General features: G+C 58.4%; 11 protein-coding genes across 11 annotated transcripts; 7 read left to right on the top strand and 4 right to left on the bottom strand.

The window, feature by feature from the left end:
* Window positions 1-807: 807 nt before the first annotated feature.
* Window positions 808-2,886, top strand: PSEUBRA_000062 (D-arabinono-1,4-lactone oxidase; the record flags this gene model as incomplete). The annotated part of the gene is made up of 1 exon (XM_016435706.1): window positions 808-2,886. The coding sequence occupies one exon, from the start codon at window positions 808-810 to the stop codon at window positions 2,884-2,886; it is 2,079 nt and encodes a 692-aa protein (XP_016294677.1).
* Window positions 2,887-3,834: 948 nt separating this feature from the next.
* On the top strand, window positions 3,835-4,281 carry PSEUBRA_000061 (uncharacterized protein; the record flags this gene model as incomplete). Its single annotated transcript, XM_016435713.1, has 1 exon — window positions 3,835-4,281. One exon carries the CDS (start codon window positions 3,835-3,837, stop codon window positions 4,279-4,281), a length of 447 nt encoding a protein of 148 aa, XP_016294676.1.
* Window positions 4,282-6,691: 2,410 nt separating this feature from the next.
* PSEUBRA_000060 (Actin cortical patch SUR7/pH-response regulator PalI) lies at window positions 6,692-7,726 on the top strand (the record flags this gene model as incomplete). The annotated part of the gene is made up of 1 exon (XM_016435698.1): window positions 6,692-7,726. The coding sequence occupies one exon, from the start codon at window positions 6,692-6,694 to the stop codon at window positions 7,724-7,726; it is 1,035 nt and encodes a 344-aa protein (XP_016294675.1).
* Window positions 7,727-8,900: 1,174 nt separating this feature from the next.
* PSEUBRA_000059 (Tetratricopeptide repeat) lies at window positions 8,901-9,644 on the top strand (the record flags this gene model as incomplete). Its single annotated transcript, XM_016435700.1, has 1 exon — window positions 8,901-9,644. One exon carries the CDS (start codon window positions 8,901-8,903, stop codon window positions 9,642-9,644), a length of 744 nt encoding a protein of 247 aa, XP_016294674.1.
* Window positions 9,645-9,822: 178 nt separating this feature from the next.
* PSEUBRA_000058 (Cox20/FAM36A) lies at window positions 9,823-10,278 on the bottom strand (the record flags this gene model as incomplete). The annotated part of the gene is made up of 1 exon (XM_059464419.1): window positions 9,823-10,278. One exon carries the CDS (start codon window positions 10,276-10,278, stop codon window positions 9,823-9,825), a length of 456 nt encoding a protein of 151 aa, XP_059320937.1.
* A 1,823-nt stretch (window positions 10,279-12,101) lies between these two features.
* PSEUBRA_000057 (NADH:flavin oxidoreductase/NADH oxidase, N-terminal) lies at window positions 12,102-13,487 on the top strand (the record flags this gene model as incomplete). The annotated part of the gene is made up of 1 exon (XM_016435695.1): window positions 12,102-13,487. The coding sequence occupies one exon, from the start codon at window positions 12,102-12,104 to the stop codon at window positions 13,485-13,487; it is 1,386 nt and encodes a 461-aa protein (XP_016294672.1).
* Window positions 13,488-13,754: 267 nt separating this feature from the next.
* PSEUBRA_000056 (Alcohol dehydrogenase GroES-like protein) lies at window positions 13,755-14,795 on the bottom strand (the record flags this gene model as incomplete). The annotated part of the gene is made up of 1 exon (XM_016435681.1): window positions 13,755-14,795. One exon carries the CDS (start codon window positions 14,793-14,795, stop codon window positions 13,755-13,757), a length of 1,041 nt encoding a protein of 346 aa, XP_016294671.1.
* A 427-nt stretch (window positions 14,796-15,222) lies between these two features.
* PSEUBRA_000055 (Siderophore biosynthesis protein, conserved domain protein) lies at window positions 15,223-16,551 on the top strand (the record flags this gene model as incomplete). Its single annotated transcript, XM_016435696.1, has 1 exon — window positions 15,223-16,551. The coding sequence occupies one exon, from the start codon at window positions 15,223-15,225 to the stop codon at window positions 16,549-16,551; it is 1,329 nt and encodes a 442-aa protein (XP_016294670.1).
* A 1,658-nt stretch (window positions 16,552-18,209) lies between these two features.
* On the top strand, window positions 18,210-21,272 carry PSEUBRA_000054 (Zn(2)-C6 fungal-type DNA-binding domain protein; the record flags this gene model as incomplete). The annotated part of the gene is made up of 1 exon (XM_016435703.2): window positions 18,210-21,272. One exon carries the CDS (start codon window positions 18,210-18,212, stop codon window positions 21,270-21,272), a length of 3,063 nt encoding a protein of 1,020 aa, XP_016294669.2.
* A 745-nt stretch (window positions 21,273-22,017) lies between these two features.
* PSEUBRA_000053 (Serine dehydratase-like, alpha subunit) lies at window positions 22,018-24,027 on the bottom strand (the record flags this gene model as incomplete). The annotated part of the gene is made up of 1 exon (XM_016435693.2): window positions 22,018-24,027. One exon carries the CDS (start codon window positions 24,025-24,027, stop codon window positions 22,018-22,020), a length of 2,010 nt encoding a protein of 669 aa, XP_016294668.2.
* Window positions 24,028-24,602: 575 nt separating this feature from the next.
* On the bottom strand, window positions 24,603-26,519 carry PSEUBRA_000052 (Zinc finger, RING-H2-type; the record flags this gene model as incomplete). The annotated part of the gene is made up of 1 exon (XM_059464404.1): window positions 24,603-26,519. One exon carries the CDS (start codon window positions 26,517-26,519, stop codon window positions 24,603-24,605), a length of 1,917 nt encoding a protein of 638 aa, XP_059321020.1.
* Between the last annotated feature and the right edge of the window lie 126 nt (window positions 26,520-26,645).

The raw sequence follows: 26,645 nt of genomic DNA, 5'->3' as shown, positions 1-26,645 counted from the left end.
GATCGCCGATTTGAGCGCTTTGACAGCTGTGAGATGGCGTGATGCTGCAGGGAAAGCAAAGCCGTGCCTTCTGATCCGCTTTGCTTGTCACTGCACGCTGCAAAGAAGATCGGATTTTGTGAGCGACGCGTCTAGCCAGAGCAAAACGAGCTCAGCAGCCTGCAGCCTGCAGCCTGCAGCCTGCAGCCTGCAGCCTTTCGAAGATCTGGTTCTAACGATAAGAAGGCGCGTTCCGCTCGAGAAGATTCCGAGAAGCCGAGCCACGGCGACTGCTGCAACGATCGATTTGCTGCCATTGCGGAAAGTCGAGGCAGCACAGCAGTCTCGATCCTTTCAAAGTGGAGGAATCGCAGCCCGAAATTCTCCTTCTGGCTTCGGAAGACCCTGGACTGGCTATGCTTTTCTTTCATTTGTTGATCCGCGGTGCAAACGGCAAAGCATCCAAGCCAAGCAATCTCGTAAGCTCGGCCAAATCGATCAACCAGAAGAACTGAGCCCGGACGCTGGGTTGCTTGGCCGAGTTCGAGGTGTGATGAGGCGAAAAGGGGTCCGCATACATCGTCAATCAAAGCACAGACATCCACCTCATCCTGCGCCGCGGACACCGACACGCAAGCTTTCATTCGATTCCGGTTCCTCTGCATCCCACCTTCCCTCGTCACCATATCCTCGCCATTCCATCATAAAGGTCGCATCAACGTCCTTGAGGCTACTGCCCTCCAATCGCAGTACCGTAGTCCATCTGGACTCACCTTCGACCCCGGTCACATCCACCAGACGAGTTTGAGGATCACAACGGCAATCGAAATGGCTTCCACATCCAAGGTGACGCTGTCCGCCTCGGACCGGTCGACGATCCAGCAGGTCGCATCCATGTCGATCGATGCAGGCGTTCTCACACAAACGACAGCGGAGCTGGAGAAGCTCGTTCAGCCGATCGTTGTGCCCACGAGCTCGCCCAGGGCCAAGTTCCAGAACTGGGGGAAATCCTTCGTCGCGATCCCTGCCAAAGTGTTCGCTCCCACAACAGTGACGCACTGTGCTGCCATCGTCGAGCTGGCTCGTCGTCAAGGCCATCAGCTCCGTGCTATCGGACGAGCGCATAGTCCCAGCGATCTGCCTTTCACAACTGGCTGGGCCATGCGAATGGAAGGACTAAACGGCGTCGTCAACATCAACCACCCCGAGCATACCATCACGGCCCTGGCAGGCACATACATCTCCGACATCCACGATGCACTGGACGCAGCTCAGCCTCGACTGGCAATGTGCAATGTCGGCTCCATCTCGGAACAGACCATCGCTGGCCTCATCTCGACCGCCACGCACGGCACCGGTGTCAGGTTCCCCGTCGTTTCGTCCTACGTCTCGCAGCTGACCATCTTGTGTCCGCTGCCAGAAGGCACGCAACATCTCACGTGCAGCCGCGAGCAGCACTCGGATCTCTTCAACGCAACCCTCTGCGGTCTTGGCTCGACCGGCCTCATCACGTCGGTGACGCTCCGCGTACAGGACGCGTTCAACCTCAAGCAGTACTCGGAAGAGCTCACCTTTGACTCGATCTTTGGCGCCAAGACCGGCTTCCCAGCCGTGCCGAGCAGCTCTCGTACAAATCCAGGCGCTTCCATCGGCGGTCTCCTCAGCAAGAGCAAGCGTCTGCCACCATGTCCGGATCAGTACCGTCCATCGTACCGCTCAGCGCATCCGTCCGAGATTCACCCCATTCAGCCCAACGCCAACCGGGATGTAGACCAGCTCGCTCGAGCGGATCCCGAAGACGACGAGGAGACAAGGCAAGCTCAGCTCGCACTGGAGCAGGTGGCATCCTCGGCTCAGCACGTGAGGCTCATGTGGTTCCCTCAGGTCAAGCGCATCACCATGCTGCGCGCCAACCGAACGACAGAAGCGGTCTCGGCCCCTCCGTCGCTGAAACAGCGCGTCAAAGCTTCGCTCGTCGGCCATCGCCTCACCGAGTTCCTGCTTTACACGTCGAGATTCAACCGGCAATGGTCGCCTTTGGCCGTACGATGGATTCACGCTCTGACGCATCCAGCATTCCCAGCCACGGACGACTCAGCCTCGGCTTCCAGGAAGATTGCAGCGACGACAGAGGCTCCTGCTGCGGAGCCACAGGCTATTGTAGGACTTGCCTCCGACAATAAAGGCACTCGCGATGAGCAGCAGCAACGACTCATTCAGGACATCGGTCAGTCGTTTGCCCACAGCGGAGGTGTCGGTGCCTCGACGGAAGGCGAGCCCTCCTTGTCGTGGCTACAGAGCAGCATCCCGGCCGGCGACTTTAACGCCTTTGCCAAAGACTCGCCTGCACCACAACCACTTTCGCCTGCCAACCCGGTATGGTCCGAAGTAGGTCGCTCCGATCGCATCTTCAACATGGACTGCCTCTTCCCGCAGTACACGGACGAGTGGGCCATCCCGCTCAACCGGGCCGCCGCAGCGATCCGAGCGATGCGCGACTGGCTCGACGAAGAAGAAGCCGCCTCGGACGGCGACCGCATCCACTTCCCCATCGAGATCCGCTTCACCGACGCCGACAGCATCTGGCTCAGCCACTCGCAGGGTCGCAAGACGTGCTACATCGGCATCGTCCAGTATCGACCGTACAACCGACCCGTGCGCTACCGTCAGCTGTTTGCCAAGTTTGAGATGCTCATGCGTCACTATTCGGGGAGGCCGCATTGGGCCAAGGCGCACTCGTGCTCGCCCACCGAGCTCTCGCAGCTGTATCCGCACTGGAACGACTTCCTCGCCACCAGGCAGAGGTACGATCCGGATGAGGTGTTTGTCAACCCGTATGTGGGGAGGCACCTGCTGGGTAGGATCGGCGATGGTGCCGAGACGCGCGTCTTCAAGAGTCGACTGTAGTCTTTTCCGTCCGTTCAGTTCGTGACGACCAAAGCAATGGAGTTCACAGCGAGGTTTGTCTCATCACACGTGCTGTAGTAGCACCACCAACCTTCGCTCTGGATGACCAACCTTGAGAGCAAATGAGCCTGATGAGCGCTCGACGCTTGATTCCTTCGGAATCGGCATTCGATTCAACGAGGGTCCAGAGGGATGAAGGTGACGAGGGTGCAGAGGTTCCTTTGGAAGCGGCACGGCAGGCGGAGCGCCAAGGGTCCACTAGCGACGGCCACGCATCCATGACGTCGTGCCCTGTCCAAGGCTAATGGAGGAAGTGCAGGTGGGCAGCGCGACGTGGAAATTGGCTAATCGCGCAAAAATGACGGCAGCGACTGATGCACAGCCTTAGGTGGGAAGGCGGAATTAGGCTTTCCATTTGTGCCGTTCTGAAGCCCAAATGAGCGCAGTCGATTCTCTTTGGCTTGGCATTTTCACAAGAGTCGGAAAGGACAGTGGCACTGCGCCGTTGTGCCTCCACTCGACAGCCGACCCTGCAGCGCCAAGCGGCTTTGTTCTGCTGCCGACGACGCCCTGCACAGCCAGAGACACCGGCAGAAGCCTTATTCTCTGGCTCAGAGCTGAGTCTCATTTCAAATGGGCTGATTGACCGGTGGCCATGAGTAACTCAGCCGTCATCGACGGCACGCATAGCTAAAGATACAAGACGAGCGATTGCTTCCTTGTCGTCACCCCACCAGCATCTTCGTACACGCCACTCGTCGAAACGGCTTGACCCGCGCACTACTCAAGAATCATCGTCACTCGATACGACGACAAACCTCGCACATCCGCGAGTCACAGCCGCATCCGCTTGAGGCCTTGAACGAAACCAAGATTCTGAAAATCACCTCTACAGCGCAAACACTGGCACGATCCCATCCGGTCCTCGCCCTCTTCAAGCGCAAAAGAATGTCGTACTACTGCAGCAACGGCAACTACTACAGCCGGTACCCGTGCAACCGAGGTCTTGGCTATGGCTCGCGCATCGGCATTGGTGTTGCGATCGCGGTGGGTGTTCTTCTGCTCGTGATCCTCTTCTCGCTGCTGGCCCGTAAGCGCAGGAGACGCTTCGCGCAGCAGAACGCATCCACCATCCCCATGTACCAGAACAACCAGACCTCAAACTATGGGCAAGGCTATGGCGGAGGGTATCAACCGAGTCCGTACGGCCAACAGCCGAATACGTATACGCAGCACTCGTACGGTCAGCAGGGACAGGCGTACGGGCCTCCCGCCGGCGCACCACCCGCGAGGGAGAACGACGACGGCGCCCTGTACGCTCCCCCTCCCGGCGCCCCGCCCCCGGCGTACGTGCCTGGTAACGAAAGGAAGGCTGCTGAGTCCGCCAACGTCTAAGGATGCATCAGATCGACTCAATTGTCGTTCGATATGGAGCAGACGGCTCGATAGCCGGGTCTCTCAGCACAGCTAGCTTCCTTTCGATGTTCACCCTGTACATTTGTCCTTGTCAAGCCCTGATACCAATACTATTGCTTCCACACGTGTATCATGCCAGTCCCTTGTGAGGGATCTTTGACGCTCCCGTCGTGTCTTGCGTTCGACCTAGGAGCCCTCAGGGAACACAAGACGGCCTAAAATCACAAGAATGAGGGAGGTCCGGGATCGACTTCATCTGGTTGATCGGGAAAGGTACATTGTATCGTACGAGACCAAGACATCAAGGCCTTTTCGCGAAGCATTGCGAAGATGGTGCCCCAGATCGACGTCGTACAGGCTCGCATGCAAGCTCTGCAGCTTCAACTCGCCTTGTCTTCACCCTGATTGTGCCCGTCTCGGTGTCCCATCAACGAGAGTGTGCCAGCGGATCAAGTATGTACAGGACCATGCTCACCGACCCATCGCATGATCCAGCTTCTCGGGCTGCGACGCGTGGCGCGGCCCTGACGAGCGAACCCCGTCCAACCCTGCGGGAGGCGTTGAGGAAAGTTAGCCCGCAGGTCTCAGAGCGACGTGCCAAGACCGGCGCCTGTCCAGACTCAGCTGGCTTCCGAGATTCAAGTGTGCTTGCGTTCATCCCGGACGGCTCGGTGCTTGTCTTGACACGCTGAATCTGCAGGAGACAAACCGCGGCAGTACGGCGGCAGAGGTGGACTTGGATGTTGGTCGAGGTTGACAAGGTGCAGCTTTAGAGCTCCGGCTAAAGGGTCAAGATCTTCTCTACAGATTTTTCCGCTCAAACTTCACGAAGAAATCTTCCTGCGAAGATCGCCGTCAGGCGACCTCTTTTGCATTCATCTTAAGCTCAGTGTCGATGCCAAAACATGGTGCACAGCAGGAGATCCGGTCGACCGGTTCAAAGCTTCCCCGGCCTGATCAGAGGGAGCAGCTGAGCTGTACGAGATCGACGGTGGCCTGATTGACAGCTGGGCTGAAGAAGCGGGGGAAAAGGCAAAGAATTTGAAAGCCAAAGGGGAAAAGTTGGCGTGTCGATGTGTGCATGTTCGTGCTGCAGCGGTGCTTCAAAGGTACGCAAATCATTTTGGCACCATTTGAATTTAGAGTGGGTGTTGCAATACAAAGTTGAGCTGCATGTTGATCGATCGCAAAGGACAAAAAACACAGGCACACAACGCAACGACGCAAGCACACGCGACAAGGGCAGCCAGCCAAAGATACGGTCTGAAGAGGCAGCTTAGCGACGACACAAATGCAGTCGAGCCTCGCCTAACACTCTTCATGCAAGAGAAAAATACACAAAGCGAGCGTCGCTGCATCTGTGTCAACACGGCTGCAAACTGACGATTTGGAGGATCGACTCCACTTCTGGAGCCCCTCATCATTGACCGCCTTCTTCTCTGATCGTTTCATGTGGGTCTTTGTGGGCTCTGATCTGAGTGAACGAGCTAAGTGTCCTCCAGTGACGAGTGGGACACGAATACTGGAACGACAAGAACAAGGTGCGTTCTGAAGATAGCGTTGGATCAGGTGTCTTCTCTTGAACAATACAACCATTGAGCGGACACATGCATCCCATTTGACATCGCTTGCGGAGCCTCAAATCTAAGGCACTGGCAGCAGGCCAGGCAGGCCCACAACCGTGACGCTCTGAGACCTTCTCCGCGTTTGCAGTGCTTACCGCTTACTCGCTGCTTGCGGCCGCTCGTAAGGCTAGACTGGCTCCATCACACACAGCTCACAATCCCTGGCTGGTTTCACTCGCAGTCTTCTTGAGACCGCCTACGCCCAGCCTTCTTTCTGCTGTGCCGCTCGATGCGACACAACGCTGCTTCGCGTGGCTGTCACAAGGCTCTCAGTAAGAAAGGCGACGGAGGCAGGCGCTCTGTGCAGCGGAGCATCCCTTCCATGATTTTGGGCTCATCCGCCCATCCGTTACGCCCATCTCCCACTGTGCTCTGTCCTCTCTTCTCCTCTCCTCGTCTGCCTGACTGCCTGTTGTCCCTCCTCCTCTCCGCTTTCTCCCCTCTTCCCCCTGTGAACTTTTCCGTCCGCCCGTCTCGTGTCTTTGACCGTCCGCCATCGTTGTCGTCCTGTCGTCCTCACCACCACCACCACCTTCACCATCCACAACGCCGCCCTCGTCGCGGATTCTTGCTCGCGACCATCGTCGACGCGGCTCTCGTCGACTTCCGTACATCATCCATCCGATCGGTGCACACTGCACGCCGAGCTGCGACTGACTCCCTCTGGAAGTAGCGCCCACGTCTCGATTTCTATCGCGCCCTCCCACCGTCGCGACCCCGCACTCCCAAACATCAGGCCTTAGACCTCCTAGACTCTGCCCAACATGAGGATCCCACCCGTCCTCATCATCTTTGTCGGCTTCCTCTCCATCGGCGCTTCGTTCATCTTGCAGCTGCTCGTAGCGCTGGGTCTGCCCTACATCAAGGGAATCTACTTCCTCTACATCCGCTTTGCTGACCAGCAGTCCAACACCATCCTGCGTACCACCTTTGGTATCTGGTCGCAATGCTTTGAACAGGGCGGTCAGACACTCTGCACGCCCACCGGTCTTGGCTACCAGCAGACGCTTAACGGGATCAACAATGCCGTGAGCCTCTTCTTTGTCAACAAGCTGCCCTACGCTCTGGTCGTGCAGCCCATCTCGGCTGGCTTCACCGGCGCTGCTGCCGGTGCCGCTTTCCTCCACCTGTGCACCAACACCTTCCTCTGGCCTCTTGCCGCGCTCTGGGCCTCGTTCCTCACCATGGCTGCGCTCGTCATCGAGCTGGTTCTGTTCATCCTTGCGCGCAACAGGGCCAGGAGCTTCCAGAGCAACGGTCAGCTCACCCCTACGGGAAGCGAGCTCGGCCCTGCCATCTGGATGCAGGTTGCGGCGCTTCCTCCCGTCTTCTTCGGTTTCATGATGCTCGCTCTTGGCTGGTACCTCAAGCGCTCTCGCAGCAACGACAATTACTATGACGACTACGAGCCCGCCCGTCCCGTCTATGCTGCCAACGACTACCCCGAGAAGGACTACTACTACCAGCAGCAGTCGGCGCCCGCGCGTGCTACGAGCCGTGCCTCGCGCAGGTCGCGTTACAACGACGACTACTACGAGCCAGCCGATGACTCGCGCGTCTACGGCAACGTCGGACGACGAGACTCGCGACGCAGCCGTGCTGGTCGTTCGGGCGACTACGACGACTACGACAACGCGCCTCGCAGGAGCTACGACAACCGCAGGAGCTACGATGACCGTGGAACCAGGAGGAGCTACGCCACTGACACCTACAACAGCAGGACGTCGCTGGCTGCCCCCGCTCCCGCTCCTTACCGTGGCGGTCGATCGCGCCGCTACAGCGAGCGTGGTGCCTATTAAAGGGCCTTCTTCCCAAAATCTTCTGCTCCCTCTTCACTCCCAGGACTTAGCCCGGTAACCGAATCCATCCTTGCTCTCCCACTTGACACAGCAGCCAGCCTTCGGTTGCCTGTCATCCCACGCTCTTTTACACTCAAGGATGCCTTCACCTATCTTGCTCGAGCTCGACCGCGCGCAGCAATGCATTCCGACGAGCAGGTCACCATAGAACAATACACATTCACTAGGATCTCCCCCTTTTACCGAGGCATTCATTTGCATTCTTCCTTTCGTAGCCGCTTTTTGAGGTGGCAGGTGATCTTGCATCGCCTTGTATATCTAGTTGTAGCGTTCAACCTTTTGGATTCATCCCGGTCCTCTGCGTGTGTGCATTTGCGCCCTTTGACGGCGTGTGGGAGGCAAGACGCCTCGCTCGGAATGAATGAGGTGGCTCGGCTCACACACGGCCGCGCATAATCTGTGGAGCTTTTGAGATGATCATCGCGTGTGCTTTGGCGGCTTTCAGGACAGTGTGAGTGACAAGCGAGCAGCGCTCTTGATGCAAGGGAGCAACAGGCTTCGGTTGGCATCCACCTCGTGTGTCCAGCGCAGATTAGCAGACGTCGGGCCAGTCTCACTGCGTCGTCTTTCACCGTGCGTTTGTGTGTATCCGTGAGCCACTGTCGAGAAACGAGTGGCTATGGCGGTCGTCAAAGGCCCCCGCTTCTGATTAAGGGAGCAACAGGTCCGATACACAATGGCGGGTACAGTGATTGTTTCTTTGAAATGCGAGCTTTCTGTCCGGTCCGCTCTTTGTTCTGTGACTCGCTGTGTCGCTGAGCGCGGGGCGAAGAGCAAGTAGCTTTGTCGATGATGTTTCAATTCGCAAGTGAGCAGCAATCAGACGCATCAGACGCATCACCTTTGAGCTTTTCACGGTGTCTGATCTTGCCTCGCGTCTGTCGACGTGTCGTAGGATCACCGAGGGACTTGTGCGAAGCAAGAGATTGTGAACGCCTTGATGGAGCGGCTCGATACAAAGGCTCGCATGAAATGTCATGGGGAGCCGGCGAGATTTCCGGCCGAATTGAGATCTTTCGGAAGAAGCTTCGCGGGTCGGCAATCATCTTGGTGCTCTTTCTCTCTTTCACTTGACCATCATCACCTGTCTCCCGAGGTATTGCTCCCATCGATCATGCTCGCCTCCACATCACGGCTGGGGGGCAACGCCCTGCGTCAAGTAGCCAGATCCATCATCCGCACTGCATCCCACCCACGCACCCTGCGCACAGCGTCACTCGTCGCGCCCCTCCTTCGCGCCCCAACCACTGCGATCCCACACCACCCCCTCGCTCACCGCACCTACGCCTCGTCCACCACCCCGACCTCCTCCTCCCTCGATCCAGCCGACCAAGAATCCCAGCGCTTCCTCGAGGAAGGCACCACCCATCTCGAAGCAGGCGATCTTCCCGCCGCGAAAGCCTCGTACCTCCGATCCCTTTCGATCAAACGCAACTCTTCGGCGCTGTTCAACCTCGGCGTATGTCTCTATCACGATCGCGATCTGCCCGCTGCAATCGATGCGTGGAAAGAGTCCCTCGCTCTTGCCCCCGAGTCGGCGGATGCACACACAAACTTGGCCTCTGCTTACGTGCTCAGCAAGCCCAGTCGACCCGATTTGGCGGTGGACCATCTCAAGACAGCAGCAAAGATTACACCCGAGGATCCGGAGATTCAGTACAACCTCGCAGCCGTACTCGAGGCGTGCGAGCAGCTGGAGGAAGCGTTGATCGCGTATAAACGCGCCAAGGAGGGTGGGATCGAAAGGGCCGAACAGAATATCAGGAATTGCTCGGCCAAGTTGCTCAGTGCGAGGTTTGCGGTGCAGCAGGAGATGGAGGAGGAGGAGCGGGTCAAGAAGGAGAGGAAAGTCGAATGATGCAATGAATGAGGTGTTGATTGCGAAGTGCGATGTGGTTTGTGTGATAGTGTGTGCTGCTGAACCACCAATCTGCTGTGGCGCTTGGAGGGACAGGAAGTGCAGCTGCAATGCTTCGTGTTGATCACCTGCGCCCATCCTTCCCCACTTGCCCACTTGCCAAGGTCTTGAACTCGTGCTATGTCGTCTTCGCCGCTCCCTGTGTCCCCGTCCCTACCGCGTCCGTCCGCGCTCCTTGCTCCGCCAGAGCAGTCAAGCTCCCCCTCGGCTCCCGATTCCTATACCCCTCAATGACAGTCCGCATGCGCATCTGTTCGGCCTTCCTATTCCGTCTGCACGTCTCCCAGCTGGCCAGACTAACAAAGCAGAAGCTGCCGACGCCCCAATTGAGACCGCTGCGCAGACCGCGGCCGGCGACGAGGCTGATGCCTGCTACGCCGGCGGCGGTGGCCATGCCCATCAGCAGCGAGCCTCGGGCGCAGGGGACGCGAGGCAGCGAGGAGAGGTCCGAGATGGGGGAGATGGACGAGAGGGCTGCGCGCAGTTTGGTGGCTTCCGCTTTGGCACCGGTCGCCCCGACGGTGGACTCGGAGCCGTCGGATCGTGGTTGAGATGCTTCGTGCAGCCGTGACATGGTGCGTTCGAGCTCGTATGGATTGTTTTCGATCAAGGCGTGCGAGTGCGACGATGTGATGCGCCGAGTTCCTTAGGCGAGGTCCAAAAGATGCGTGTGACCGTCGATGCTGTTCCCTGCGGTCGTCGTTGAAGTCGTTGTTGGTGAGCAAGACGTCGAAAAGTGGAGATGATGGTTTCTTCAGAGAAGTGCGACTTTGCCGAGAAAGCTCTAAATTTGTGCTTGGGGGGTCTTGTGTAAGCCACGGAGCGGCCTGATATTTGTCGCCGAGTTCCGGTGGACTCGCACTTGTTCATCTGTTTGCGCAGACCCATCTTCTCGTCTGTATTCACACACACGGTGCTTTCCTTCAAGGCGCAGAAGCCGAGGGTGTAGCATGTCATGGGCGCGCACAGCCCTTCGTAGCTCGGCTTTGCTGCCACGGCCAAGCGCATCGCTCTGGCGCAATGGCTACGCGACAACGACACTTCCACCGTCGTCCACATGGCGACCCTCACGCAGTCTAAGATCACGGCACATCACCACTCGATCCGGCATCACCACTACAACCCCAGAAGCCGAGAGCTCTGTCGCCCGAGGTACACGCTACGAGCATCTCTGCTCGCGCGTCCTCTCCGACCTCTTCTGCATGTCGCTCGAGCGCACCGGCGGCGCGGGCGATCGGGGCATCGACCTGCGCGGCTGGTGGTCCCCTTCTTCCCAACGAATCCGCATCGTCGCGCAGTGCAAGTGTCAAGATGAGGGCGGGAAGAAGATGGGACCCGTGCTGGTGAGGGAGGTGGAAGGCGTGGTGTTTCGCGCGTCCCAGGGCAATGTGGACGGGGAGAGGACAGCAGGCGTGATCCTATCGAGTTCGGGATTCAGCAAACAGGCTCTGCTGCAGGTGAGGAGCAGCAGTGTGCCGCTAGCCGCGTTGCATGTGAAAGCGACAAAGATGGGGGGAGAGGAGGAAGAGGGGCTGGCGGAGAGATGTGTGAGTGTGGTTTGGAATGACAAGTTCGGTGGGAGGGATGGGCTGGTTGAGGGAGGAATGGAGGTGAGGTGGGTGAGAAGCTTGAAGGGTGGAGGAGGAGATCGGCCGGTGGTCTGGAGAGATGGCAAGCCCTTGAAGCGGTAGCTGTGGAGAGCTCACCGTTCGGACGATGTTCGACAGATCGATACCCGAAAGACGGATGACATCTCGCCTAGTGAGGTCGACCATGCGAGCTGCCTGGATCCGTGTTGCCCGCTGATACTGCATTGCGGATACGCGGGTACGAAGTAGCATCGACAACCATGCGTATCAGACGATCAAGGCCTTGACCAATTACTCGTATAGCCGTGCGCGCTCAGAAGAGATCCTTAGACCCGCTCGCAAGCTCACTGTCGATCTTCAATGCCTTGCCGATATCCTTCCCACTGTCGACGAAGAGGGAAGATGATTTGAGTGAGATGACCGTCGCCTACATCGCCGGAAGACTTGGTATCTCGAAAAAATACATAACCGCTCTCGGTCGGGCGACAAAGTCCGTCTGTGGCCGAAGAAGCCGGTTTGGACAAGTGAAGGGGCAAAACGCGGCGAAATCTTGCACGAGCCACCCACAAGAATCTCGCACGCCATCTTGAGTAGGAGCAGCGGCGGATTTACGCTTCGCCAAGCAGCTAGAGTATAGCCGTGCATTGACCGGCAACAGCTCCACTCTTCGTCAGTATAAAGCTTCTTACCTTCCATTCCTCCTTACCACCAACCTTATCACTCGACATCCATGCGATTGTATAGATCGCTGCTACTTCGTCCGTTCAATCGCTCTTTCTCGACATCACTCCTTCACCGTCAAGCAAAGATGCCGTCGCATCAATCGTCCGCCGCCGTCTCGTCGGACATGAACACGTCCAACTTCGTCTCTGGGCTCACCGCCCCCCTCACCAACTCGATCGACGCGCTCAAGATCGATCACTTTGTCCCTACGCGCGATGGTCACCCGCCCCCGGGCTCGATCCCGGACTCGATCCTGCCTCAAGGCGTCTCGAAACCGGCTTTGTTTCAGACCATCACCCTACCCTTCGCCAAGCCGGAGGGTGGCAAGATGACGTTCAAGAACCGCGTTATTGTCTCGCCCATGTGTCAATACTCTGCGGAAGACGGCCTGCCTACACCGTACCACATTGCGCACCTCGGCTCGTTCGCGCTGCACGGCGTGGGCAACGTGATGGTCGAAGCGTCGGGTGTTACGCCCGAGGGCAGAATCACACCGCAGGACGTGGGACTTTGGTCGGAGCGTCACCGGGATGCGCACAAAGCGTTGGTGTCCGTGTTGAAGTCATTTACGGATGGATTGGGTGTGGGTGTGCAGCTGGCGCATGCGGGAAGGAAGGCGAGCGACTGGTCGCCCTTCTACCGTGGCGAGAAACGGGAGAAGTACGTAACTCGAGAGGAAGGTGGGTGGCCAGAGGATGTCGTTGCCCCCTCAGCCATTCCGTACACCGAGGGATCCGTCACTCCTCGCGCCCTGACGCTGGACGAAATCAAGAAGCTCGAGGAGAGCTTCGTCCAGTCGGCACGATGGGCCTTCGAAGCCGGGTACGACTACGTCGAGCTGCACGGCGCCCACGGCTACCTTATGCACTCGTTCCTCAGCCCTCTCACCAACCACCGCACCGACGACTACGGCGGCTCTCTCGAGAACCGTACGCGATTCATGCTCAACATTGCCCGTCGAATCCGCGCAGAGTTCCCGCAGAAGGGCCTGTGGGTGCGCGTCAGCTCCACCGACTGGGCCGAGAACGCCGGTCACGGCGACTCCTGGACCCCCGCTCAGACGGTGGAACTAGCCAAAATGCTGCAGGACGCCAAAGTCGACCTGCTCGACGTATCCTCCGGCGGCCTAGTCCCATTCCAACAAATCACCCTCGGCGCAGGATACCAGCTGTTCGGCGCGAAAGCCGTCAAGGATGCAATCAAGCAACTCGAACCCGAGGAAAGCAAACGCATGCTCGTGGGCGCAGTAGGCATGATGGAGGGCAGCCACGATTCGCCCAATGGGCAGGATAGGAGTCAGATCGGCAGGTTGGCGGAAAAGTCGATCGTGGATGGAGAGTGCGATGCCGTGCTCCTGGCAAGAGGGCTCATGAGCTACCCGAGCTGGACGGAGGACGCTGCGGTCGCACTGACCGGTGTGAGGGCTGCGGGAAACCCACAGTACCATCGAGTACACCCTGCGAAGAAGTAGGCCGGCGAACGGTCATATTTTTAGATTGATGGTGTGTTGACAGAGGTGCATTTGCAGGTTTCGACGTCATAACACGGACGCTTGGTCGAGACAGAGCTGTGGTCACACACTGAGCGCGATCACGATGCCGAATGTCTTCGCTCATTGAAGCGTGTGCCGAAAAGAATGCATATCTCACTGGCTCACATCTTCATGCTTCGAACTCAACCTCGGTCATTCATGTTGAAAGCTCTTCTTATCATTAAGTTGCAGAAAGTGATGCAAGAATCAAAGCTTGTGCTTGCCCTTGGGGGGGAACTGTGGATCGGCGCGAATCCTTACCACTGCCTTACCCCAAGTCTTCCTATCCGCCAGATCCTTCAGTCCCTGAGGCACGCTCTCAAGACCCTCGTAGATGTGCTCAAACACGGTCGGGGTGACCTTTTTCGTCTTGAACATGTCGAGCAGAGCTTCCCAGGTTTCGCCGATCTTGTCGGCTTCGTTCCGCACATACGCTCCCCAATGAACACCGGTCACGGCTACGTTTTTGAGCAGGATCAAGTTGGCGGGGATCTTCTCGATGGTACCCGCCGCGAAGCCGACGACAATGATTCGACCGTTCCAAGCAATGACTTTGAGCGAAGGGATGATCATGCCGACGGGATCGTAGACGACGTCGACTCCGTGACCTTCGGTGATCTTCTTGACTTGGTCCTGCCAGTCCTTGTCGCGGTAGTTGACGGCGAAATCGGCGCCACCGACGGTTTTGCACACCTTGAGCTTGTCAGGGGAGCCGGCGGTGGCGATGACTTTGGCACCCATGGCTTTGGCGATCTGGATGGCGCAGATGCCCACGCCACCGGCTCCGGCGTGGACGAGCACCCACTCATCGGGTTGAACGTCAGCTCGGAACTTGAGTGCGGCGTACGACGTGGGCCACGTGATGAACAGTCCCGAAGCTTGCTCAAGCGAGATCCCTTCAGGGACCTCCATCAGCTGCCAGAAGTCCGCTTTGGCTTTTTCGCCATAGGCGCCCTGGACCGCACCGAAGACGCGGGTCTTGCCCGGGACAAAGTCGCATCCGTCCGGAATGGGGGAGTCCTTGGAGATGATTCCGGCCATCTCGACACCAGGCACGTACGGATGAGGCGTCTTGACCTGGTACTTGCCCTGGACGGCGAGGATGTCGAAGAAGTTGAAGGCGGCCGAGTGGACGTCGACGAGGACCTCGTTGGAGCCCTCGGAAGCCTTGGGTTCGGGGACATCGTTGGCGAGCGTCGAGGGCAGCTCGGAGGGCGCAATGTCTTTATGCAGGTAGTAGGCCCTCATCTTGGATAAGCTTCGAGGAGGGAAGAATGGGAGAGAGGTGTGAGTGGTAGAAAAGATGAAGGAAGAAGGCTGGGGCTGAAGATGTCGACCCCGCACAGGCGGTTGCGTGCAGCCAAAAGCGAGCCGGCTTTCCGGCAGTGAGCATGGGCCCGGCTCTCCGGCTTCGCTTTCAATATTTGGCGCCCGGTTGGGCGATGTTAGAGCAGCAAACAAGGATCGCCATCTGATAAATTTCGGCCGTGACAGATCGCTGTGGAGGCTTGAGCCGGAAAAAAAGAAGAGGCGCATGGACCCTGGAGACGCTTTGACGTCTTTTGCGATGATGTTCTCGGGGCGAACGAAGAGGTCATTGCAGGCGAGCTGAGACTAGCTAGCGTACTGTCCGACCACCACCCTCCCACTGCACAGCAGGTTCAGAGACCCGAAGATGTCCGCACTCGCACACGTAGCTTCGCCGCAAACCAAAAAGGCGCCCGCGGTGGTACAGCCTGGCAACCATCCATTCGCTCTCCCGGACGGCTCCAAGTTTACGATCGTCGTCTCTCACGAGAGGAGAGCATCGGTGTCTGGCGGTGCCGTTGCTGAAGACGAGCAGTCTCAGAGAGTCGGACACGCCATCAAACTTTCGTCGCACAAGACGCACGCCTGGATCGACACCGACAGCACCCTTTTCGTCAAGTCACCATGTGCACCGTATCCGAACCCGGCAGCCGAGCCCGACACCAACAGCCTGGCATTCCGAACGCAGAGGTTTGCCGAGTGTCGAATCTCCTCGTCGGACAGCGCACAGCTTGATTCGAAGAAGATGTGGAACTGGGTGAATGCCTTCTTTGCGCTGTGGCCGCAGCAGGAGCACGTCCTGATTCGCACAGAGGGACTGGCGGCAGACGTGGTGACGTACCTCGTATCATCCAAGTTGGCCGTTGTGGATCCATCCAAGCCGCCATCATCGTCGACGCCGGGAGGCAAGACGCAAGTCGATACCACTCGCCTCCTTATCTCGCGTGCTGCTTTCTGGCAAGGCAATGGCTCACCTACCCCAGCGTTCGCTCCGTGGGTGCTACCCCTCGCCGACGCAGCAACTTTGAGCGCCCTCACTTCGTCCAACGCAGAGACGGTCACTTCGCCGCTGGCAGAGCCGTTCAAGCCGCCTCCGTCGGCCGGGCCCATCTACTCGCGCTTCATCCCCGATCTCAACTCTCACCTCACCTTCCGCGTGGCCTCGTCGAACAACGCGAAGGACGTCGACCTGATCACGGGCTGGCACGCGACGGACCGGGTCAACGAAGGCTGGCGTCAGCGTCTCAGTCGCGAGGAGCAACTCGAAGGCATGCGCAAGGGCGAAGCGAACGCATACACGTTGGGTCTGATCGGCGAGTGGGACGGCGAACCGTGGGGTTACGTCGAGATCTACTACTCGAAGCACTCGAATCTGGTCGACTTCTACACGGCGGGACAGCACGATCGCGGCTTCCACGCGCTGGTGGGCGACGAGCGATTCCGAGGTCCCCATCGTGTGCGATCGTGGATGGGAAGCGTGGTACACCTCATGTTCCTGTTGGATCCCTCGACGTGCCAGTGCGTCTCGGAACCGCGGCTGTCGAATACAAAGATGGTGCAGTACGAGATGATGGTTGGAGGCAACGTCGAGAAGTACATCGACTTTCCGCACAAGAGGGCGGCGCTGGTGCAGTTTGGCAAGGAGAGATTCTTCCAGCTGTGTCCGATGGGTCCGCTGCCGGAGCATCTGGCGTAGCGAGGCTTCTCGAGAGTGTCCTGGCAGATCGTATACGACGGGAAAATCTGTCGGAGTATGCTGTAGACGAATCGAACCAAAATGCCGGAAGATGATATGTGCGGAGTCACAAATGATGCTGCGCAGCAACGGAAATCCATGGATACGCGGCTAGCGAGGATGATCGCGTTCTTGCCGAGGAGCCGGACGTGCCTGGTTTTATCAATCCGAGCCGATCTGGGTCGCCGAAAGAATGAATCGGCCATGGAGATGCCATGCCATGATGAGGCACAGAAGCCTTGCCGCAGGTAGAGCTGTGCGCGTGGAGAAAGGCGCGATCCATGAGTCGGAAGTCTAGAGCGATTCACAGCGGCGAAAGCGCCGGGAAGTGAATGGGCTTGCTGAGCTTGAATGTCGTGGTGATCCGAATTTTCTCGACGATCCGACACCGAGGAGGGGGTGATCAGACACTGCCATAGCTCTTGTGCGATTGTCGTCTGAGAAGCATGGTGCCGTCAAGGGAGAACGGCGGAGACGCCAGTCGACACTAGCTGATGTGGATGAGGAACGTGGACGAGGTCGATTCGACGGCATCAAGATGCGGTGAATCTGTTTGCATCAATTCATGTCGAGGATGGCCGAGGTGCGGATCGCATCAATCGAGGCTGGCGAGTCGATCAGGATGGGCGATGCTGTGCTCGCCAACCGGCGACGAGGCATGAGAAGAGCAGCAAAGCAACTCCGAAGACGCAGACCGAGAGTTGAGGGCATTAGCGTCAGTGGTCTGTGTTCCTGAAAAAGGATCGAAGCACTAGCCAACTGGCAGATTCCGATCATCCGGCTGAGTTGAGCGCCCAACGCTGACTGGGAACCACCGGCTGACCCGACTTTTGTTTCTGTTCTCATTTCCCGAATGCCAAAATGGAGTCAAAATGGAAGCAGCTCGCCTCTTTTGTGCCTTTGGTGCTAAAACTTTAGCCGAAGCTTCGATTACAGGACACCGGCGTTTTGGCGCCCTGACTCTGAAGCCTGTTTCCGGTTTATCGCTGCTTGATCCCGACTCAGCTGCACAAACTCAGCCACTTTCTTTTAGGTTGGAGATGCACATCAAGGCACAGTGCTGTCGACTCTGCTGCTGCGCATTGTTCGGTTCGAGATGGACACTCGTCAGATGTCGTCAAATGCGAATGCTTCGCTTGTCTCAGTCCGCTTCTAGGCCTCATCCACCGACGACGAGCTGCAGCGGATGTTTGCATTGCTGCTGTCACTTTCAACCATCGACATGACCGCTTTGCTCATCTCCTTGATCGCCGCTTGGGTCGATTGACGCAACCTTGACCGCAAAGCTGCGTCTGACAGCCAATGACTCGTCGATCTTTCGACCTCTTCTATACCCACCTCGTCCTATAATACCACGGAGCCCTCCATCTGGAACGCAACATCATCCAACGCACTCGCTTCTCCCCCTCGCTGCTCTGCTCGGCCCTACCAACCCTGCTTTCGGTCTGGTCTCGACTGCCCATCTCTCATGACGCTTTCATAGCAGCTGCTCAGCCCCTTTAGCAGCATCACAGCTGTCTACCGGATCACCCGACTCGACCCAACTCGACTCAGCTGTAAGCAGACTCGAAGCGTGTTGGCCAAGCAGCACTTGACAAGCGCCACTGCTTGATTCCAACATGGCTCCTGCCGCCTCTTCATCACCGGTTTCAGGTCCAAACGGATCAACCAGCCGTGGACGACCACCGCTTCACAATGACACCGACACGCCCCCCATCCAGAAGAAGCCACGCCGCACCCACGCTCGCCGCTCCTGTTTCATGTGTCAACAGCGAAAGGCACGATGCGAGCTCCCCGATCTCGAGGTTCCTTCCAGCTCCCTGCCCCTCCCATATCACCAGGCTTGTCATCGATGCAAGACGCTCCAGATCTCGTGTATCGTCGACGATGCTAACAAGAAGAAGCCCAAGGTGTCGACGGCAGAATCCGGCTCAGCGCGTTCCACCCCGTCAAAGCGACGCTCGTCTGCTGCTGCCACCGATCGTCCAGCCATGCGGAAGTCCAGCACCACCACCTCGCTAGCTTCGAACTTTGGCGACACACTCGGCGCTCAAAGCCAAGCCAGCACCAGCTCTACTAGTCTCGTACCTTCCTCCATCACTCCTTCCGACGCCAACGACCTCAAGCTGGCGGGAGGACGCGAGGTGGGTGATCACATTGTTTATCCCGCCGAGGCGCGACTCGTCTCGAAAACACCCGATCCCTCTTCGGACGAAGACGAGGCACCGCCTTCGACTTCTGCCTCGAGACCGTCAGATCGATTCAATAAGAGGGCCGCTTCGTCCGGATCGGACCCTCACATCAAGACGCAGGACCGCAGTCCGAGAGATGCTGCCAACATTGACACTTGGGAACGCTTTTCCACACGAAGTCGACCCCTCACGCTGCTTACCGAGCTCGTCCCTCGCCAGAACGGATTTGCGTCCAAGGTCTTTCGCCTTGTATCCGCACGAGCTACCATCGAGACCGACGTCACCGAGATTGTCTCGAACGAAAAGTCCAAACAGCTCAGCGACTGGTGCGAGAACAATCTCACCCTTTGGATGCCCCACATCTCCAACGCCTATCAGATCCGTCAAGAGGCCTTGCAAGGCAAGCAAACACTCTCGACCCAGCTTCTCGAACAGGTGCTTTACCTCATTGCTCTGCAGCACATTCGGGATCCAGCCGACGATGTGACGCGTTTCTCAGTCACTCGCTTCGTCATTCGTGATCTGGCCCGTCTCAACCTCACATCGCCACGCTCGCCCAAGGCAGTAGAGGCTCTCGAACTTCTGGCTTTGTTTCCCGTCGACGTCTCCGCCATTCCAGGGCCGTCTCGCAACCGCATCCGCACCGACTCGCAGATCAATGCAGCAGAACGTTTCGCTCGCTCGGTGCGCCTCGACCGCGTCGCTCTCACCGCCGCAGCTCCGTATTCCTTCTTTACTTCCACCAATCAACTCGACGACTTTGAGACCAAGCGAACCGCCATGGCCTGGGCCAGCGTCAAGGCGTGGTACAACTGCTTCACGCTCGGCGACGACGAACTGTACGAGAGCATCGATGGGCGTTTCTTCTCGGACGACTGGAGTCGATCCCTGATTCTTCCTGACGAGCCTCCATTGCGGCAGGCGCGCGACGAGGTACCGGAGAACGAGCTGTTCCAGAACAGACGCTGGTCGTGTCAACGTAGGATAGGCAGTGTCGGTCTAGCCACCCGATGTCTGGCGATGAGACAGCTGCTCAGGGCATTTGATGCCATCGCCAACGCACCCATCGAGATTGCTGAAGCGCATCGGCTCGCCCATCTGTCCAGCATCCTCGACGACTACAAGCGACAGACCGTCAGCGTTGATCAGGAGTTTGTGCGGAGCCTGGACAGCATCAGCGACGGAGGCGAGCTACTGAGGACGTGGCTCAACATCGAGATGACGGCTGGATATCTGCTTGTGCTCGGCGCGGCGATTCTGCGCGGACTCGGCATCGACAAGAAGGAAAACGTCCCATCACACGAGCTAGCTCTGCTCGTCCGCGGTGAGAACGCGTCCCCCGAGATGCGCGAGTTCCTCACTCGATTCGGCGAACACCGCATCCTCGCTGCCGAAAAGGTGCTTGTCAACGTCAGCGTCCTCTGTCGCGATGCTCGGGCGGCCAAGACGGCCAGCACCAACGGGCGCGGCCGATCGACGCCCACGACGCAAGACCGGTGGATGGTGGAGGGGCAATCACGCACGGTGCTGCCCATGATGAACGTCTGCGGCTTTGCCCTCGAAGCCGCCTTCAACGCGATGGAGATGCACGCGACCATGTTCAAGCTCTGGAAGACGCCGCCGAAGCGCTCCGAGTCGTGGCAGCTCGTCTTCTCGAACGTCGTCACGGCGATGCTCTCGTTGGATCCGAAGGGATCGATCCAGAGTGGAAGCATTCCTGCTACCTGCGCGTATATTCTGCAGGGCATGCTGAAGGTCATTGCCTGCTGGACGGATTGTAGTCGCAAGAAGGAGCATCAGCGCACGACATCGACGGGGAATGGCGCGGTCGAGACGGGGGTCCGACGTGGACCGAGGTTAAACGGTGCTGGCTCGAGACCGCAGGAGAGACGAGCAGCGGTGGAGCCGGAGGTCGACCGATACGCAGCTATGCTGCAGGACGAGATGACGCAGAAGAGCATCGATGCTGTGCATGCATTCGAGGCACCTTCGGTTGCTGGATATCGGAATGGTGTCGCGCCACGACCGGATCACGGCGAGGCAGTCTCCTCACCATATCGCTCGTCAGCAGCGACCTTTGCGCCAGAATCGTCGTTCATGCGCGGCAGTCATCCAGGGCAGCGCTACGGTCCAGATGCCACGGAATCGCTCGCCGCCGCCCTGCCTCCCAGCGGAGGTCTCGAAGCAGGCAACCCAGCGATCTACCATCACCAACAGCGCTATCACCCCTACTCTTCGTCCATACCCGCATCGGGCTCGTCCAATGCCTCATCGCACACGCACACGCCCCCGCCGTACTACGCCAATGGCGTCCCTATGGGCAATGCACGAAGCAACGGCTCCAGCTTTGGCATGGTCGACCCGACCAATGGCCAGAGTGGCGATGCCGGCTCGGCAGCGTTCGACTCGTTGGACTTTATTCTAAACGACGTACTGGGGAGTTCGGAGTGGTCGGGGATTTTGCAGGACATTTGGCGCACGGATATGTAGCTGTACTCCACCGAGCAATGTCGTGGAATCCAGGAGATACGGCTCTTTTGTGTCTCGAACGGATGCCATATGGCCTCTCGCAATGCAACCTTTTGTCACATCGTCATCGCGCGAGTTTCTGCGGCTCGTCGGTCTCGGGAGACGAAGAGCACATTGACGATGGCACACTGAGGACCGAGACACCGAAGAAGATCCAGAAAACACCGGTGGTAGCCCAGGTGCGTCTTGTTGGCCAGGTACGACAAGAGCAGCGACAATGAGAGACGGGCCACCGCACTTGGGCCGCAGGCGGAGCACAGAATCCGTGCGCTGTTACACGAACTCGGGTCGGAACGGCCTCGGCGGGCACAATGAAGGTAGCGGAGTTCGCCCCGAGGTTGAAGAAGAGCTGAAGGAAGACGAAGGTGACGAAGAAGGGGCCGGGCTTGTGCTTGAGCGTGTTGAAGGTGCCGTCCAGGATGCCGAGGGAGCGGCGGTAAAAGAGAGGATCGGGAGGATGGGGCCCTGGTCGAGGCGAAACCGCACTGCGGAGGCGATTGGAGGATGCGGACTGGTCCATATCTCCCTCTGATCACCCGCGCAATGTCAAGTGAGTTCTGTTGACGTGGCAGACTACGTGACGAGTGCCTCTGCAGATTGCATCGCCATGGCAATTCAGGCTCGATCGCTCTTCACAATGCTCGCATCGTTCCGTCACAACCAGCGCGACTTGCATATCTCTGCGTGACTATCGTCCAGTCTACCGTCAACAATCCGGAATGGCAACAGGCACCTTGACCGCAGTCGCCAACCCACCCAGACTCGTCTCCTTATAACTCGTGTGCATATCCCTCGCAGTCTCCCGCATCGCCGTAATCGCATCGTCCAGACTGACGCTATGCTTTCCATCCCCCGCCAACGCCAATTGTGCCGCGGTAACCGCCTTGACCGCCCCCAAAGCGTTTCGCTCGATACACGGAATCTGCACCTGTCCATTCAGCGGATCGCACGTCAACCCCAAATTGTGCTCGATCCCTATCACGCTCGCTTGCAACACCTTCTCCGGTCCTCCACCCAACACGGCCACAAACCCTGCCGCAGCCATGGCAGTCGCCACGCCCACTTCGGCCATACACCCCCCCTCGGCCGCCGACAGCGTCGCCCCGCGCTTGAACAGCATCCCTATCGCACTCGCCGTGAGCAAAAAGTTGGTCAGATCGCGCAAAGGGTCGTCGTCAAAGATGAATTCGAAACAGTACTTGAGCACTGCAGGCAGGACGCCGGCCGCACCGTTGGTGGGAGCCGTGACGATGCGCCCTCCTGCCGCGTTCTGCTCGTTAGTGGCGATCGCGTAGCACGTGAGGTAGTCGATCGCGGGGAAGTTGGTTCGTCGTGGTGGAGAAGGTGGGATGGGGTGGTTGAATCTGCCAATCACGCGAGGTCGCGTGGTTAGCGACGTGGACACCGGCGACAAACCCCCTATGCCTGGCGTTTCGCCCAAGCCAATCTCCCCTGTCCGGGACGAGGGAAGCGAAGTGGTGGGGTAGACACCCTTCATCAACCGCGCATAGAGCGACGGAGCGCGTCGTCGAACCGCCAACGGCCCAGGTAGGGTCTTGTCCGAGCTCTCAACACCGGCGCGGATACATTCGTCCATCGTGCTCCAGATCTTGACCAGTTTGTCGTGGACGACGTCGGGCGGGTTCCAGGTGAGCTCGTTTTCGTAGACCACCTGGGCGATGGTCAAGTTGCGCGTCTTGCATTGGCGAAGGAGCGAGGCGGCGTTGTGGAAGGGAAAGGGCGGGCCGGTGGGTGGGCGGGCGGTGAGCTTTTCTGCGTGCGAAGGGGCCGGCGTGTTGGAGGAGAGGGGAGTGAGGGTGTTGGATTCAGAGGAAGGCGCCTCGACGCGAGGTAGGAGGTTCGAATCGGTGGGAGAGGAGCCAGAGCGTCGGTTCGGTTCGGCGTCAGAACGTCGGATCTGCTTGTAGAATACGTTTTCGCCCCAGTCGATCGGGTGGGCGGCCACTTCGAGTGTCTCGTCGTGCAGTTGCGCCGTATTGTCCTCGCTATTCGGCTTGCCACCAGAAGAAGATGTGGAGGAAGAGGTCGCTAGCGCGCCGTTGACCACAAATCCTCCTCCAACAGAGTAGTAATCGTTGGTACCCAGCATCGTCCCCTCTTGATCAAAAACGCTCATCCGGATCCCGTTCGAATGGTGAGGCAGCACCTGGCCAAACATCCATTTCACATCCCTGTCGTAATCGAATTCCACCATCTTGCCCTCTGTCACTTCGCCTCTCCCCTTCCCGAGGGTCTTGAAGAGGTTCTTGCCGAGATGCAGTTTCTTCTCCTCCTTAATCTGCTCGAACCGCAGGGGCACGCTGGGCGGATCGACCGTCTCGCAGTCATCTCCCTCGAGCCCGCCGAGCAACGCTTGCGGGGTCATGTGTCCCGCACCGGTCAGCGCGAGCGAGCCGTACAGGTTGATCTTGATCGAGTGCACCCGGTCGAGAAGACCCATGTCGGCGAGGTCAGAGACAAAGATCACGCCCGCACGCATGGGTCCGACTGTGTGCGAGGAAGAAGGGCCGATGCCGATCGAGAAGAGGTCGAATGTCGAGATTACTGCGTGTTCCGTTTCTGCTTCGGCTGGGGTAGGGAGGGTGTTGGTGGGCGATAGGGATGAAGAGGGCGATGGGGTGGTGTGAAGCGAGCGGCGGGTGAGGGTTGGGGGATTGGAGGGGCCAGCGAGCGCAACATTACGCTGCGACATCATACACGGTGGCCGCTGTGACACTGAGCTCTTTGATCCGATGCCGGCTGAGGTTGCTGCTCGTCTTGGAAGCGCATCAATGGCACACCAAGCGGTATGCCGCAAGAGCGACGCAGTGGACCCTGTGGACACCATCGCGCCTGTCGCCTAGCCGACTTAGACAGGAAAGCGGCAAAGACTGCTTCCGGCTCGTTCTTGGCGATCTGGGCCTTGCGACTGGATGGATGTGATGGTGGTGAGATCCAAAGATAGCGTGCTTGCCGTTAGCGAGTTATGATATCAGGGCCTCACCCCACCTGCAAAAGATAAGAAAGACCAACACACCCACACCGCTCTCGGCAGACAAAAGTGACAGCTGCAAGCCGCGTTTTCCAAAAAGTTCTGGCATCGGACGTGCCGGTTTTCCGAAACCGAAGATGCACCGTCACATGGTCGCCTGCCTCTTATGGTAACTGCTCGTCGTTGATATTCCAGAAGAAGCCGCTCAGGTCGCCGGCAATGTTCGCAACTGTCAGGAATGAAGCACATCACGATCAGCTCGATTGTGTTGACGCAACCACTTGCATTGACGATGAAGCTCAAGCCGGCGCTGCGGTCCGCCGAGCACTGGTCGCGGCTCTCGGGCTGAAGCTGAGAACGACATGGCATGTTGGACAGAATGCCTGCGCCGTCAGCCATGATACCAAACAGACGTCGTGCAGCTCATGTCCGCAGTCCAGACGGCAGAATTCGAACTTCTGCGTCTCCTCCTTCTTAGCATCGCTGGCTTTCTCGTCATCCTTGTCGTTTGCTCCCCCTGCTGCAGCAGCCGATCGGGTCTGCTCAAAGCAGATGGCGCAGTAGACATCGTCGTACGACTTCCACTGGTAGTCTCCCGCCGCTGCAGCCGCCCGTGGTCTCGTCACAGAAGTGTACGGATCTTTACTTTGATCGAGCTGCACACCCCAACGCCGGCGCACGAACTCGAGACATTCGACCGAGCTGCGCGCCCTCGACCAGATCTGCGTCATCGAGGCCAGTTCAGATCGGAGACTGAGCAGCGAGAGGACAGGTGGTAGCGACGTCGGCGAGAGGGTCGGCAGCCGCAATGTGATAATCGAGTAGATCAGTGTGCCGATGATCTTGTCGAAGAGCGACGTTGCCGTTTCGGAAATCCATTTGGTGGACACGAGGACAGACTGCCCACGCATGCGAGGCGCCCGCCGTCTTCCTGAGGCTGAGGGCGACGTTGCTGTCTGCGCAGAGTCGGCATCGTTCTCCGGAAGCCGCAATGGCGCAATGGGTCGTGCCACGCTTGTTGATCGCAGCACTTCGTTCTCTGGCGCACCGATGCGACGGTACACCTGCTGTGGAAGGGCATCATCATTCGTCTCAGGACGGTTGAGCTGCGGAGAGGCATTGGTGGGCTCAACGGCGGTGGCGGTTGCTGTAGCATCGCTGTCCTGTCGAGGCTGCTGATCATTGCTGCTGATGTCGGCAGGTCCTGTTGCGGCAGTAGGGTTGAGAGAAGGCATGAACGGTCTGCGGTTCCTCGCATATCTGGCCGTATGCGTGCTGGTCACTGGCTGTGTCAATGCTGCCTTGACGAAAGAAGGAATTGGCAGCATTTCGACGATGGGCGGCAAATGCGAGGGGGACGGAAGCTGAAGCTGCATCGGCAGAATGCTGGCGATAGAAGTGGCGTCGACCTTAGGCAGGATGCAGAGCAAATGGATCAATGTCGAGGCCATCTCTAGCGTCACAAAAAATGACAACGGAAGCAAGCCGTCCGACTTGAAGATGGAGCCTCGAACTCTCTCTGCGGGCGCTGCGGACAGCGATTCGTATCCGAGCTTGGACCTCCAGTCGTAACAACGCGAGGTGATGGCGGCTACGGTCCCAGGTTGCCCGACCAGAACGGCTAGGATGCCGAGGATGCTCAGGTAGATGAGCGGAAGGGTCACCGAGTAGAAGCGAGATTTCGACCCAAGCAACGACGACTTGACCAGCCCATCTTCTACTGCCATGCCTGCGAGACGTATTGCCCATAGCAGATGCAGTGGAAGCATCGCAGGCAGCACATGCTCGTCGACCAGTAATGCCCAGCTGAGTTTGGGGAAGCGGAACAAGGAGCCAGGCGGTGGTTGACCCTGCTGTGCTGAAGAATCTTCAGCGCTTGAGCTGCCTTTCTTGGCATTGGGAGGTGATGGCGCGGAAGAGGGGCCAACTTGCTTACTTTGCGAAGCCTTCTTCGACTTTGCGCTTGGCTTTGGCAGAGCGGAAGAGGATGCGGAAGGCGCGGCTGCTACGACGAGACCGTCGATGATGCTGACTGCCCAGCCAGACTGAGCAGGCTCACTGACGCTGACCTCGGTGGTGTCGGAAGACGATGTGAGCTGGCTCTTGTTGTAGGGGCTGAGGAGGATGAGCAGCAGTAGCAGGCAGAGTCGAGGTCGATAGATGTTTTTGCGAAACTGGTCTAGGCTAGACGAGCTGAGGTTGAGAGACGGAAGCATGTCGGCTGATCCATTTGTCAGCTCGAGGCTGACACGAGCGTGAGAACGATGGTGTGATGGTGAGAAGCAACTTCGGATAGCTTCCGTGTGGATGAGGTGATGCACGCTCGGTGCTTGCCGAAGAGC

Source organism: Kalmanozyma brasiliensis (assembly GCF_000497045.1).
Source record: "Kalmanozyma brasiliensis GHG001 unplaced genomic scaffold PSEUBRA_SCAF1, whole genome shotgun sequence".
NCBI lineage: Eukaryota > Fungi > Basidiomycota > Ustilaginomycetes > Ustilaginales > Kalmanozyma > Kalmanozyma brasiliensis.
The sequence above is the reverse complement of the archived record's forward strand: the minus strand, read 5'-3'. Positions and strand labels throughout refer to the sequence as shown.